The following is a 16,031-nucleotide window of genomic DNA, read 5'->3' on the forward strand; positions in this document are numbered from 1 at the left end:
ATAGATATTTCACTAAATTTCTATTTTCATTGTTATATTTTCTACTTATGAGTCCACATTGACTTCTGTTGAAATTTTCACTCCGTGTGTGGAAGGCAGACATCTCAGAGATGGATACCAGTCATCCTGGTCAACTCACTTAGTTCTTGGCTCATACACTTGCTGACGAGGACTGTGACGAAAGCCCTTTAATCTAAAGAAGAAACATGTGGTTTATTTTAATTATTTATTTTTAGAATAGCTCACATGCTACATGATTTGGATTCTCTGTAAAAGGTTGCATCCAGTTCCTTGCCTGACTGCCCCAAAACAGGACATTAGCTCCCATGGTGATAGCTGCTGATTGTGTCAGCTGGCTTATGTATACAGCATCTTGAACAGTAAGTAACACCAAATCTAACAATACCACATTCATCACAGACAGGGGATGATGAACAGAATATGCTAGTGGGAAACATTTCATGTCAAGTTTCTGTTGAAACGTAAGAATTACTTGATGTGATCCTACAGAGCAGATCTGCAATTAAATAAAGGCACAAATAATAATAAAAAAAGCAAAATCTACTTATTTCAATCTCCTTTACTGACCACACCCACTGCCAAAAATGACTGATTGTAAATTGTACTTCCTCAGATGATCTCAAAAGGTTTTAGTGAGATCTGCAGGATTATACGCGTACAAAAACATAACAGGACTTAAGATTTCAAAATAAAACTTTGATTTCATAACCCTTCATCCACAGCACTACCCTGCATAGGACACACTAGGAAAAGACATGTAAACACACAAATTGATTTTCCCTTAAAACCAGTTCTCTAGCCTCAGTTTAACTACTTACTGCATTTCCATAATGTGCTCATCATGCGTCAGCAGTGCATGTTCCACATTTACAGATCTGAGATCAGTCAAATGTGTGTCCCCTCGGGCCAGTTCAGTACAGTAAAATCCAGTGTTGAATGTGCAAAGTAGACAACAAATTTGTAGTTCTTTGCCAGGAAATCTTTTGTTGGGCCGCACAAATATACAAGTGCATGCATGGATTGATCTTAAATCTGTAAGTTAGTGACAGCTGAACTAAAACATTCATATCCACTGTGTGTGTGTGAGAGAGATTACTGAACAACATTCAGTATAATACATGTTTAAATTCTGTTATATATATATTTCTCAATTTTTAAAAAAAGTGTCATATCTTTATGTCATTTTAAGACAAGATGCACCATTTATATACATTTACTTTACAACTGCAACTTTGAGTTATGCATTTAAAAAAACAAAAAAACAGAGGGGGACATTTTGTGTGATCAACTCTGCTGCAAGAAGTGCTGCTTCATGTCTTCCTAGATTTTCTATATCGCTTTTCCGTCTCTGCATTTGTTTCTGCTCTGCCATCCCCAATAATGCATTCGTAAATCACTGGACTGTTGCTTTTTCACCTGTCTGTCATCAGACCAACAGTAACACTTTCCTCCGCTCAAACAACAACCAACGCCTCTATTATAGCGAAACACTGTTCACAGTTTTTTTCTCAACTTCTAACACTTCTTTCTGGTCCTTTGTTTGTGGAATGTCAATCCTCCATCCGCTGCTCCGGGTGCAGTCACTGGTCCATGTTCCTCCCTCTCCATCCCGACTCTCTAATCTGCTTTTGCATCCCCCGTCAGTCCAGCTTGCGTGCGCCCAGTTTGAGAGGACCTTTAGCAGCTTTGCGCTCTGCCCGTTTTGCCTCCAGCTCTTTCCTCCTCTCCTCCCTTTTCTTCTTGGACAGCTCGGCCTTGCTGAGACCTGGTTGACGCAAGCATACAGTAAGCAAAATAAAGGGGCCATATTTGTTATAAGGGGTGCCAGCGGAGATACTTACCCTGGTTCCCATCCACTGACTCCCAGCTCTCCTCAGCTCCCCAGTCCCCTGTTGCCTCTGCACCCCAGCCATCTCCAGCCTGACAAGGTGAAAACACAACACACACATCACTGACCTGAAATGCATGTAGTGTCAAGATTTTACAACAGTGTTCTCTCATTTCATCCTCATGTTTTCTTCACCTATAGATCAACAGAGAATGCAGCAATTTACTTCATATAAAAGGAAGAGTCTTACATTTTGGGTAATAAGTTTTCTTGCTGAGAGTTGGATCAGAAGACTGATACTACTCTCTTGTCTGTACATTTTATATGAAGCTAGAGCCAGTAGGCAATTAGCTTAGCTTAGCTTAACAGACCTGAAGCAGGGGGAAACGGCTAGCCCAGCTCTGAATAAAGTTTGTGCATGCAACTCATGTCGGTTTTACACTTCGGTTATTGTATGGATTAGACAAATGAGATGTAACGTGTTAATTTGTGAGCTTTAGAGGTGCTTAAAATTACTTTCAGGATTAATTTATTTAAAATCCTCATTCAATTTCAATTAAACACTTTATTTAAACCATCCATCTCTTGTTTTTCTGACATATTTGCCTCCCTTCGTCCTCACCGTGGTGGCAGCAGTGCTGGCTGTGTTTCTCTGGGACACGCTGGCGAACAGATCATTCTGACTGGCCCCCTTGGCTGTGCTGCTGCTGTCCCAGTTGTAATCGCTGGCCAACCGCACCCCTTCAGGAAGGGGGAGCGTTGCGCTGGTCAAGGTTGTGTCCGTGTCCTCCTCCCCCCAGTCGTTGCCCCAGCCTTCTTCGCCCGCAGAGCTCTGACCCTGCCCTTCCTTCTCATTGGACCAGCTGTCATCGGCGTCCCAGCCTGAGCTGCTCCAGTCAGAGCTCTGCTTTTTCACCGCCGTGGACGACGAGGACCGGCCCACCTGGATATCAGAGAGGTGATTAAAGATCGAAATGGAGACTATATGAACTAATATAAAAAGCAAAAATGTTATCCCCAGTAGAGAACATGGACTATGAAGTTCTTCACAAACTGACTAAGAAAAAAATCCTAAAAGAAATCCTGTTCACTGTGGATCACTTGTTCTCAATTTATTGATTGATAAATCCAAACTAAAAAGGGCTCATACTCCTCTGTCACTGGCCTTCTTTTTGGATGATACCATTCCTGACCAGTCTGAGTTCCAGTCATCTGGGTCAGTGTGTGCTTTCTCTGGGTCCTACATGAGAAACAGTCCACAATTTATGTGATTTAAAATTATAGACATGTAAAAACATAATCTCACACACACATGTGTATCTCTCTCTTTTTTTCTTCAGTAAAAAGTAGTGAAATCCTACCTCTAAACTTCCCCAATCCTCCTCCTCATCCCAGCGGTCACCTATTGGCTCGTCATCATTGTCTGTTACTTCAAGACTCTGTGATTGGTTGGCACAGCTAGAGGGAGGATGGCGAGTCACAGTGGCTTGTGGAGTTTTATGTTCAGAATCTACGATAGAAAGGAAAGTAAGAGATAATGTTTCAGATAGCATATTTGAGACTTCTTAAAGGAGAACTCAACCATTTATACACATCCAAGTGTGTTTGCACATTTTGGGGGTATACTATGTATTAAAAAATCAAATCAAATCCAATTTTGATCAGAAATTGCCTCGAGTGATGTTACTTGAGTCAGTATTGGTTAGGACTGAAGATAAGTTTGAAAATGAAATAAATCTGGGGGGGTGGTGTTAGAAAGAAGAGAGTTTACCAGACCTCTGTAGCTCACTCCTCATCTCTGCTTGATATTAGCGGCTCGAGGCTACTTTAGCTGCTTCTAGCATAATGCACCAGAATCTCTGATCAAACTGCCAACGGTCAAGTTGCACTATAATGTAAGGCGCCACTTTTTGGACAAATAATGGGCCTTTCCGAAACTGCTTGCTACTCCCTCTCCCTACCTACTTCCACCCAGTTTGCGCGTTCATGCGGCGGGTCCGCCACATTGAGTGCCCTCCGAAACCAACAAGGGCGTAGTGGTGGTGGGTTGTTAAACCCTTCAATGCCGGCTTGTTGAAGGTATGTAACACCCTTTGCTGCACGATGGGGGACCTTTCTTTCAAATGCGAGTTCCGTGTGACTTTGCCGGTTAACATGTAGGATTTTTAAATTCCAAAACTCCACTAACATTTCATATCACCATCCACAGGTTAACAACGCAGCCAAAATGTTATTTTGTGTTTAATAAAACACAATATAATTTGTTGTTTTCATTGAATCGTATTAATCTCATACGAAAATCTTCATCCAAAACAAAATAGCCTACAGAATAATAGAACATGGCACAACTAGATAGACTATACAGGGGGATCACGTAACAAGCAATAAAGGCATTAAAGAAAAATAGTGAAGTCTTTATAAATTTTAACTGTTTTAAATTCTTCAGACTACATAATACTTCAATATCATGTTTGATTTCTTTTGAAATGTTTTATTTGAGAATGTCGGCCTGTTATTTTTTAAAATAAGATAAAGGTGTTCAAATAGGCTTTTCTTTTACAATGTTTATTGTATGTATATTTTACAATCAATCTTTTCATAAAAGAACATAATTTATTTTCGTCATATTCTTAAAGAAATATTCAAAATCTAACCAAAATAATTTGGTTCATGAATAAACACAAAATAAGTGATAAATACTTTCAGTTTCGTTATTGTAAAAAACACTTTTCCTCAACATCAATCTTGAATCTTAATACAACTGTTGTTTATTTGATACACATATTATAGAAATGAGTGCAGCAGTAATGTCAGATCCAATTTACGCTGGGGAGAGGGTAGTTCATCGGAAAGTTGGCCAATGTATTTATACACTATGCGGGTTAGGGAGCTCAATTTGGCTGTGAGGGTGACTCCGACCAGAGTTCACTCCGTGTTGGAGTGGAAGTGGCAAGGGTCTAGTTTCGGAAAGGCCCAATGTGCTGAATAAATAAAAAAGTGATATCTGGGGTCCCCCTGCACAATTTTGATCCTCTTTTTAAAACTGCTCGTCGTGAGTTCAACAATGTTTTAGGAGTCAAGCAAATCAAATGTGATAACCCTACCAGGTGCAGGTGCACTGGTGGCATTGGTAGGGTTGCTGTCGCTGGCGGGCATGCTGCCGTCAGCTGCTGCACCCCCCTCTGTCCCTGGAGCGGTGCGGATCAGCTTGGACGTTAGTGAGGACACTCCAGTCACGGCCCAGCCGGCCCAGCTGGAAGAGGCACCTGCAGGCTGAGCACACGACGCTACGTCCTTTTCTGCAGGATGGGCAGAAGACATATTACTTTTTCTGTATATCAGTATATATACATTTTTCACACTGTAATATATTTATTTCACACTTGCTTTAACAATGTAAACATCAGTTTCCAATGCCAATAAAGCTTTGCAGCTCAGCGCAGTGTGTTGCAAACCTATATCAGCCAGCTTGGTGGGGTCTTCTGACACAGTCTCCAGCTTGGTCAGGAAACTTTTGATGGCTTTGAATGCCTGACAGAGAGAGAAAGGCAGGAGAGAAAATCCTGAGCAGAAATACATCAGTGTATACCAGTAAAAACAATAAATAGTGTAGAGAGGTTAAACATCAGTATACAAGGTTGAATTAATAGGCCATACAGAGGTGGTTAACCTGAGTTAAAACAACTGGTATCACAAGCCAGCTAAACTCTGAAGCCAATTATTGGATGTGACACCTCTCTGTCTCATCCAAGAATTTCACATGGGATAACTGCGTTTTAAAAGAAAGTCAAATCAATGTGGGTTGTATGAGATTGTGTGTCTAAACCTTGCCATACTGCTGGGGTCATGAGTCAAAAACATCAAGCTTAATGCTTCAGTGTTGACATTTTGCTGACAATGATATTCTGTTACTTTTGGAGGACAATACATAAAAGTACGCATCACATTACATCACAACCGTGACTATCTCTTCAGGACCACAAGGTTTACAGTAAATGAGGCATTTTCCTGCTGATAAATAACACTCTGAATGTTGTTGATATAGATCAATTAAAAAGTGAGTTCCTAAACCCCAAAGCAGAAGCAAACGGTTTCCTTTTCTCCACAGCAATGAATTTGTAGGCGTGCAAGCGCGAGATCAAAGAAACACCATGTAGTCACATATTCCCATCAGTCATGCGTACCTGGTCCCTGACGCTCTTGTCGGGGTCAACAGTAATGGCACAGAGGTTGGGCAGGATGCGGGCGGCGATCTCTGTTACGCTGTAGTAGTTGTGTGTGGCGGCGAAGCCCAGTACACCAGCAGAGCGGGAAGCCGGGAAGGGGTCTTTAGTGGCTCGTGAGAAGGCAGAAATCAGAACACGTTGTCGAGTCTGTGAACAGAGGGATAATCTTTCATTTAAACAGATTCTTTACTGAACTTTGGTGTAGGCATTTTTGCATTAAAGAAATGAAGCACAATGGTGTGGGTGGACTTTACCCCGGCATTGAGGTAGGAGGCGATCTTGCCCAGGCAGACGGTAGTGTTGCACCGGATTGGGCCTTGTTCGTCTTTGGCCTGCAGCCGGGCAAAGTGACGCATCAGCTCCTGGTTCAGGTTGGTCTCATTCAGCTTGGGAGCCAGCAGCAACATAGACTGTATCGGGAGGAGGAGAAACAGAAAAGAGTTACGGCTATGGCAGGCGGACAACATCCAGTACACAAGTAATCTATCCTGGTCTGTGGCCCTGTTTAAGCATGCACACTACCTTCACAGTCTGTTCTCTGATGGCAGGGTTGGTGTCTGTGAAGCCGTGAACGACGTGAGGGAAAATCTGGGAATTGACTGCTGCCTCGTTTAGATACTGAATGAACTGCTCCATCTGAGAGAGAGAGAGAGAGAGAGAGAGAGAGAGAGAAGAAAAATCAGAGCAAAGCAAATCAATGTTTTTATCCTTTAACAAAGGTTTAAAAACAGCACATAGGGATATGATTTCCTGCTAGCTTTTGGCTTTTACTAATTTTAACTGGTGTTTCTCTTTCCTTGCTCTAGTGCTGCAATGTTTTCTTGCTGGATAGTGCATAGGAAACCAACATGTCCACTGAATCACTGTGGGAGAGTGTCAGTGGCTAGATGAAACCAGGCCTTCCATACCTGCTGCAGCAGTCGTATCCTCATGGCTCTGTCTGTGGAGGAGAACATCTTCACGATCACAGGAATGATCTTCTGTTGGTACTCTTCTGCTGACAGGAACTTCCCAACCTTGCAGACAAACAGATGGAGATGAGAACAGGGAAAAGTGAGAAGAGGTGTTACTTTCAAATAAGGCCTGAAATGAAGTGTGCACTAATGTGTTAATACCAGTATAACAATGTCTTACTTAGATTTTGAAAAAGGTTTTGTTTATGTTTTACTTTGAAAATGATCAGAGATGCTTGCAGACCCTGTGGTCTTACATTTGATAAATGTGATGGAAATTCTTGTGAGCGAGTCAACTCTTATTGAAGGTTTCAGAAAACTCAGAACTGAGAACACAGTGTACTGCCAAACACAATGTGAAGATTGCCTCCTGGCCCACAATATTTATCCCGTAGAGTCTACGATATATCCCATACAAGGTCGTTCTTTACTGGCCAAAATATGTACTGCCACACTACTGGATGTTAGACTCAAATGCATTACCTAAGTAATGTTGGGAGCTGGAGGTCACATGTATTACATTCTAAGTGGAGACAGTCTGTAAACATCTAAGATTCAGGAAGTACACCAAGCACCCCATATCTCCTGTCCTTGCACTCCTCAACTCATTCCTGATCTACCCAACTTTGAACTTTGAACTACTGCTAGAGAGACAGAGGTCATTCTGTTTCTCGGACTGTGAGTGATCAAATCGTTACGTATATGTGTGTTACTCCTCAGCTTTCACCCACACTGAGCCCACTGAGGAAAATACCCTCACAATAAGGTGTAAAAGTTACGCGGGCAGGTAAGGATTCACCTTAAAGAGCGGTGTGAGGACGACAGCACCTGCATTGCCAAACTCGAAGGCGGTGAGCAGCTGAGGCAGGACCTTGTGTTTGCAGAAGTCTTCAGGGAAGGAGTCCAGATTGTCACTCAGATCCTGGAAGAACTGCTGCTTCTCAGCGGGCTCCTTGATCTGGAAATAGAGAACATTTCAATTCCACAATTATTATAATTTATTATGCTATTATTAGTTGCTTTAATATCATTAAATATACTATTATATTAAGACTTGATCTGCTTTACAATTAAAATAAAAGTCTAGGAAGCAAAGTAATCAAATGATTTGGGTGTATTAAGACAACTAACATCACACAGTTTCCAATAGCTGGTAATTGCTTCATCAAATTTATTGCATAATTATGTGCCATTAGAACTTGATACTGTTCTATCTTGATAGCGTTATGACTTTACTGACGAGATTTAATTTTAGCACTAATGCAAACATCACGGTTATACATGCTAAATGTGTGTGTTAATGCAAGTCTGCGGACCTGTATCTCTTCCAGGAAAAGGTTGCTCTCCACAAAGCTGTTGCTGAGGAACCCCCCGGGGGCTCTGCAGTTCTGGAGAAAGCGGGCTGGGTTGGGCCGAGCTCGGGGATTAGCCCCCACCAGTTCGCAGTAATGAGGGACCAGGGACTTGGGGACCTGTTGGCAAAAAAAGGGCACAAGAGAGAGAACACAACTCTGAACAAGACAAAGATTCCTTTTAACTGTAATGGAAACCACGAAGAAACTGTAGGTTATATTATTTGAGTCATTCACAGTCTCTACTAACTCTTCTCAAGTTCAGTTTGACAGTGCTTCTTCTTTACATGAGCATAATGTCTGCCCTTTAATGTAAAATAAACAATAGAATGATCTAAATGCTTCTAATTTCCAGTATTCCTCACACTACACATTTATCTGACTTCACTAAAACACTTGTACAATCCATTTAACAATAGAATATCAAAGTGGAAATACACCATCGTGCGGCAAGTACACAAAGGAAATGTCATACCTTTCCAAGGGAGCGAAGGGAGGATGTGCGAGGTAGTGGCCCGTTGAACACCTCCCAGATTAGGCAGCCCAGTCGCCACACCTCCCCTGCCCTGCAACAAACATGCACACAGTTCAATAGAAATGTTTCTACGAACACAAGGCAGTAATTTAAGGTTTAATATCTCATCAAAACTTAATTCAGGTATCTTTAAATAGTCCTATTGTGAACATCATTTCTGCACATTCTCCAGATAGTCTTATTGCTGCTCAGCCTTTTCTACCTGTTTAACATATTAAGCCTAATTCATGCTACATGATTTTTAGCCCGATTTGCCGCTCGGCGTTATGTGAACTACTAAACAACGCATCAAAACGGCTCCCTGACACATTTCTGACACATCGCCAACATCTGCTAGATATCTAGCATGCGAAATATCTGGAGGAGTCGGCTGACTCGACATCCACATCCAGTGTGAATGCCACAACGACTTCAAGACTCCCGTCACAAGACGGCAAGTTGTGTAGTGTGAAGCGTACAGCCATCGGCCGATGCTGAAAGTCATGTAGTCTGCACGAGCCTTTACTATTATTATTTCAACTAGCTATTTTAAGTGTGTTGTTGTTTTTCGTTGGGTTTTTTTTAACAACTCTCTCTCACCATTTCTCTCCACTGCTATTGGGCATCTCCGGTGGGTCATATTTCTCCATGTCTGGGTAAACAGCCTTGGGGGCAGGGAGTGAGACCCCGCTTGGGTCACCCTGCTCAGGGACCACATGGTCGAGGGCCCCAAGCTTCCACTCCCCAGCTCGATCGACAAAAACAGCCCATACACCCAAGTTGTTATGGAGCAGATGGCAGTCGTTGACCAGGAAGCTCAGAGCTTTCTGTGGGAGGAGGCAAACGGTAGCGGTGGAGTAAGGTCTTACAGAGGGCTGGTGACAGAAATGGCTCAACTATGGTTCCCCTCAAAGTATCATATGGTGCACTCTCCTATCCTTACCACTATCTGGTGCAGTCCCCAGGAGACCTCCAGGTCCCCAGCTCCACCCTTTTCTGCCTGGGCTTTCAGGTGGACTGACAAGGGCGTCACCTGCTCGGTAACCAGGTACAGGCTCTTCTCTGTCTGTGAAACAACCGCAAGTAAAATAAATGATTATTTTATGTGTATGTAATTATCGTGGAAATTTGTAAATTGCTGGAGAGGGATTAAGCAAATAATTGAGTAAAAACCAACCGTTGTCTTTGAAGAATTTATTAATAAGAGAATAAACAGAGTACTAAAACACATATACAGCTGGTCCAGAGACCTGCCGCCGAGGGCAGCTTCGGGCGAAAAAAGGGATGTATAATCATTTACGCAGTTTAGGTTTCTATGTTTTGGGGAACAGAGATCATCTCCTCTCCTTGAATGCACATTCAAGGAAAGGAGAGGAACAACAAGAGGGGAAAACACCAAAAAAATCTCACACCTCTGACCTAAACCCTAGTAAATGTGGACAAACTAACATAAGGAGTATAGAAGAAGGAAAGGTTAATGAAAAATGAAAAAAAACACAATACATATCTATAAGACATAATACTACTAATAATAATAATAGTAAAAGAACATGCATAAAAGATTAAATGTAAGAGGAAACAATTTTCGGCCATAACAGTTACTATTTTGTATGTTTATTGCACCAACTTCACGGCAAAAACACTCAACCCAAATACTATCACAATATCCATTTAAGCTACTAAACTAGTACGAGTGATTCAAACACAGCACAACCTTGCACACACATTAACATTTAAGAGGGATTTGTGGTAGGAATGATATTAAGCAAAGGAGTTTCCCAGTTGCTGTTGATCTTCAGGAGTATGATGAAGAATCTTCAGAATTAGGAATATGTACCCATCATAGACAAGGAGGAACCATAAATGCACACTGTCTTCCTAGCTTGCAATCAACTGTCACATTTTCCTTGATACATTTGATTTTCAATTCAAGATATACATAATAGATAAACCAACAGATGCACAGATTTCAAGTGTTTAATAGTACAGCATGACTGGACTACTGGACCTTGCTGAGCACACAAAAACTGATAAAACAATATAAGAAACTGTTTACATGATCTAGTACACAACTCACTACAACTTTTGTACAAATATCATAGGCCCACAACGGCTTAAAATCACACTTACCTCTATCTGAACATGACAACGTGACATGTAGGGAAAAGCAGATGGTGGGGATGAGACACTAATTATATGTTAGTTAAAGTTTAAACATTAAGATTTACTTTTAGTGTCAATTTACGCACGGCATCTGAAAAGTATCGTTTTGCATAACCCTCCCAGTTACACAAAAATACAGTCACCCACACACATGCATTTCATCAGAGAGGCCAGAGCGCAGGGTCGCCTTCAGGGTCTACCTCAAGGCCGCCTGGACCAGTTTTCTGGGGTTCAGTGACAAAGGCGCTTAGGCAGAGATGGTGGCCATGTGTGAGACCAGCCCTCCTTCAGACCTTTTTTTTTTTTTTTTTTACCTCATGTGCCTCACTTAACTAGCTGATTGATTTTATCCTCTCAACAATGTAAACAACGGTAGAGAGTGTGGAGATAAAGAAGACAGGTGCAAAATCACTCATACACAAAAACATACCTCCAATCCATCGACATAAGCCAGGATGTTAGGGTGCCGCAGGGTCTTCATGCGCTTGAAGGCGGCCTTGGCCAGCTGGGTTTGCTGCTCTGTTCCCTGTGCTACCTCGTACACAAACACGGACACTGGCTCGCCATTGGTCTGAGGAGACAGGATGGGGTGAAATGGCTCACTCATAAAGCTGACATGTGATATTTAAACCATTACCAAGTGTCACACTAAAGAATATCATGGATCTTGTAGACCATCCACTCCATAGTGTCCTTAAGACACTTGGCAGTTCCTTTAGTGGCCGACAGAAGATGCCCCGGTGTTCTACTGAACGGCTCAGATGGTCTTTTATTCCAACAGCAATTAGATCCTTTAATGCATATTTCTGATTTTAAGGTTTTCAGCTGGTCCTATTTGTAGCAACCTGTCAGCTCTAATCAGGATTCAAAGGGCTTTTAATGAGTGCATTGTTTTTTTTACTTGTCCTGTGTGTACAAACTGGTTGTCTTTTCTGTTTATGTTGTTTGATGTGAGCTGGTGGCAACTGAGTTTCCCCTTTGGTGATTAATACATTTTCTAATCTAATGTAATCTAACGTTTATGCTTAGTAATTAAATCTAACAGGAGTTGAAACATTAAATATAATATCCCACATAATTTTTAAATCTATTACAAAAAGCAGAATGCAATCAGGAAGCTGGTGCTTGGCTGTGATGATCTGGCCCTGCAGGGATGATGATGAAGACAGTCCAGACTGAGCTGCTCAACGAAAATAATAGGGACTGCGATTTATGTGAGATTTCTGTCAGTGATGAGGGACGACATCTTCATTAATTTGATAAAGCTTTGGCTTGAAAATAATTATAACAGCAGTTGTTAACTCGGCTAAAAACGGGGTGACGTGGCGAGGAATACGTGTCTGTCCCTCGGAGTAAACAAAGCCTGAGCTCACTGCATTAGCGAAGACGTACGATACTTAACGTTACAGCAAGCAGAACATTTTAATTTCGCACTGACACTGACTAAGCGAGGCAGATACGGACAGACATGACATGTAACCACGCCAATATAACACCGGACGTGTCGTGTGTAAAGGGATAATCAATAAATCAGTGAACTAACACTCTCCAGCCGGCTAAGTGACAGGCCTCCATAACGTCACGAGCTAACCATTAGCAGAGGATCGATAGCCTCTTTTTACCTTTCGCTTTCCCCGATGTAGACTCCATATTCCAGACTTTTCTTGGGTGTCTGGCAGAAGTTCATATGCAAAGTCTTTGACAGGATCCCGGGCAAAAAAGGACCACATCTCCTCTTTCCTCCACACCTCATCAAACACACACAGCGACAGGAAAGCTACACAGAAGAGCTAGAAGAGGCTAGCTGGCAAACGGCATGTAAAATGGCTCCGTGTGAACTTTGCTTCTGCACGTTGGTTCCGCAGTAGGTTTATTGTGGCGTGGTTAGTAAGAAGTACAAAATTTTACCTCAATGTCTTGGTAAAATCACAATTTGAAGTCTTTTTAAGCGAGTCACAAAATTATATTAATGAGGAAACCACAAATATTTCATTTAGAAATAGAATTCATCTTTGTACCAATGAACAGGGGTATTTCTGAACCACCATGTGGAATTTCAAGTCAATATCAAAGAATGAGGTTTATACATTATGGATTTTGATTTGAAAAGAAACACGACTAAGAGGGTAACAGCCCCCAAAGGCCCCTAATTAATTGCGTGTCAGTGGTTTGTAGTAATTACACATTTGTTTGTTTGAATGCACCACTAAAGTACAATATAAACTCAAATGATCAGGGTTTTTAGGCAGGCATTATCACCTGGCTAGTGCAGATGTCTTGTAGCAACCTCGTTATTAACCTTGTTTATATTGTTGTCATTGTGTACACTTGGATTTTGCATATATTATTGATATTTCTGCACTCTTTATATTTACACACATTCCTACTTTTTACTGCTGCACAAGGATTTCCCTCAGGACAAAGAAAGTTCTATCATATCTTGTAGAGGGACCCTGTGTCAAAATTTTAATGGTAAATGTGTTTAACCAAATGAAAACTACCTAGTTCCTCCACTGTATCCAAATCATGAAGGTATCATTATGATGGTCTCTGTGTAGTTAGTTTTTTTTTTTTTCCCCAGTGGGTCTTTTCACTGAGCCATTTGACTCTCCAACAAGAAATGTTACCAAAAGTGAGACTTTGGCTCCGGGACCCCTTCTGATCCTTTGAGCCATGTTAGACCAGGACTTGATAAGCGGTCATGCATCTTGATGGCTTGTTAGAAATAGAACATTTTCAAATGATGTCATAAATGTCCCTAAGGTGGACTAGGTGAACTGGAGACAGCGTCACAACAACCAGAACAAAGTAAAGGGCAGATGCAAAGTAGTGCATGATCACCAGAAACGTGGCTTTATTTACAGACTATTAACACATTTTACATTGAAGAGTTCTCTAAACATCCTCTACTGGAATTGGTCATGTACCAACTGCTTAGAACTCCAAACACTACTGTGCCACAAAGCTGGTCTTAAGTTTTGACTCTTGTTTAAGATGGTCGCTAAGTTGTATTTGAATTGCTTTTCAGTTTAATGCATTACTCTTTAGTGGTAGTTTTATGCTCACGCATTTTGTTCAATATGACATTCGATTAGTGAGTGAAGGCACATCACAAAACTGTTACAGAAATAAGTAGAGCTTCAATTTCACGCAAAATATCTTTGCGTCTCATGCTGTTCAGGTTGTGTTACTGTGTAGCTTTACCAAAATGGACAGCTAACAGGGAACAAACTGCATCGCTGAGGGAGAAACGAATGCAGTTGCTTCGTGCCATACAGGTATCGTGCTCTGTACACTTTACAATCATGCTCTTAAATACTCAGCATGTGCATTAAAGCCGTTCTGATGACTCATCTAGGCAACTTTATTTTTCATTCCCTTGAACACATTCATATGTAGCAAACTATTTTTTTTAATTATGTATGTCATTTTACATGACCTCTGACCAACTACAGTATCAGGGTATTTAAATTCAGTTTAGGACCACATGGGATGCTGTTAAACACCCATTTCAATTGTACTGGTCAATAAGGTCTAAAAATGTTTAATTCAGTACATGGATTTAATGACATCAAAGAAGTACAGACTAAAGTTATAAGTATAGTTTCCAATATATTGATAATCTGACCTCATGAGGTCAGAGTCAACTCTGAAATTTCACAGCCTATAGTCAATAGTGTATAAGAGGGAAATTTCCAGTTTGTAGGACAGGGTAAGGATAAGAGAGTTTTATTACACATTCCTAAGTATTTTTTACATCCATCTTTCAGAACATACAATTCACATTTCAATTACACAAGGAAGTTATCATTTTACAAGACAGGATTGAGGTGATTGTAGTTCACTTGGCGCTACTCACAAGTGTTGATATACAGAAAATTATAGGAATAAAATTTACATTGTGCAGTGCTGAGGGTGGAAAATTACCCCGTTGCCTACAAGTCTTGTCAAATGCATTCTTACAGTCTCCTATAACAAAAAAACCAACATTTGTGCGCAACTTCATGGTATGTACAAATTGTACACGTTTGCGTGCTCAACATCCCTACTAACAACTAAACGGTACACCAAGTCTATAAAAGGGGTGTGATAACATTATAACATTCGATTTCATCCTGTAGGTTTTTTTATTTTTTTTATTTAAAGAGTGGCTAAAACAGGATATGAAACCCATTTTTAAAATGACACGAAATTATCCTTAAGACTAAAATCAGTTTTGCCCCAACGTGTAAAAAAAAAAAGCAGGACACCGCAGGGATTTGAACCCCGTCCCGACAATGTCAGGAGTGCCAACCACCGGAGTCTTTTGCTTTTTGTTACTGTATTAAGGGCAAAAGCAAAACATGGAGGAACAAACCCAGAGGTTTGTTCCTCCAGGAAAAGAAAACCCTCAACACCTGGTTGCTATTTTATCCTTTCACCACATGGGGATCTCTTGGTCACGAGGCTGAAACTAGAAGAAAGAGACAACTGTTTCCCCAATCCCCAGCATTCCCCACGACAGTATTGTGTGACCGATTCCACGAGATCCTTTTATCCACATTATAAAAGCCACGATACCAGCATCCCTGGCGATACCCAAAGCGGTTTTCCCTTTGCAATTCAGCAGCACTCGCGGGTCAAACAGACAGGTGGCTTTCTTGCCGAGATTACAGCTGTAATGGAAAGAAGACAGACAATTTAAGCCTCGCCCCCCCCCCCCCATATATAAATCCCACACTTGTGCCAATACGACAATTTATGCCAACATGGTCATGTTTACCGCGACTGACGTAGCAGGATTTACCACAGCTATTCTTCTGCAGTGATGCTCAATTCTTTGAAGTATTAAAAGATTGTACCCTAGAGGCTGGCTGTACCAAGTCCTCCATGACTCCCTGCAGAGGTTTAAGTCGCCTGGCTCAGTACCAAGTTAAGCTGAATGAGAAATCTGAAAAGGAGAGAAGAGTGTTGCCCCCCCCCCCCCCCCCCCCC

The 16,031-nt window shown here is 41.4% G+C and overlaps 2 protein-coding genes across 2 annotated transcripts in view; one reads left to right on the forward strand and one right to left on the reverse strand.

Annotated features, from left to right (window-relative positions):
- Positions 1-212: 212 nt before the first annotated feature.
- On the reverse strand, positions 213-12,913 carry scyl1 (SCY1-like, kinase-like 1). Its single transcript, XM_046030918.1, has 18 exons — positions 12,680-12,913; positions 11,488-11,628; positions 9,838-9,960; positions 9,495-9,721; positions 8,856-8,946; positions 8,345-8,500; positions 7,828-7,986; positions 6,984-7,091; positions 6,598-6,711; positions 6,330-6,485; positions 6,034-6,222; positions 5,305-5,380; positions 4,954-5,148; positions 3,211-3,359; positions 3,000-3,089; positions 2,472-2,792; positions 1,863-1,941; positions 213-1,786 (listed from the first exon to the last, which is right to left on the reverse strand). Exons 1-18 carry the CDS (start codon positions 12,785-12,787, stop codon positions 1,662-1,664), a joined length of 2,607 nt encoding a protein of 868 aa, XP_045886874.1. The 5' UTR covers positions 12,788-12,913; the 3' UTR covers positions 213-1,661.
- Positions 12,914-15,400: 2,487 nt separating this feature from the next.
- The window catches only part of LOC123958227 (uromodulin-like 1), a 6,982-nt gene continuing 6,351 nt past the window's right edge, over positions 15,401-16,031 (forward strand). The window contains exon 1 of the mRNA XM_046031483.1: positions 15,401-15,420. Coding sequence (XP_045887439.1) covers positions 15,401-15,420 — 20 coding nt within the window. The remainder of the gene's footprint in view (positions 15,421-16,031) is intronic.

Source organism: Micropterus dolomieu, linkage group LG19 (genome assembly GCF_021292245.1).
Source record: "Micropterus dolomieu isolate WLL.071019.BEF.003 ecotype Adirondacks linkage group LG19, ASM2129224v1, whole genome shotgun sequence".
Taxonomy (NCBI): Eukaryota; Metazoa; Chordata; class Actinopteri; order Centrarchiformes; family Centrarchidae; genus Micropterus; species Micropterus dolomieu.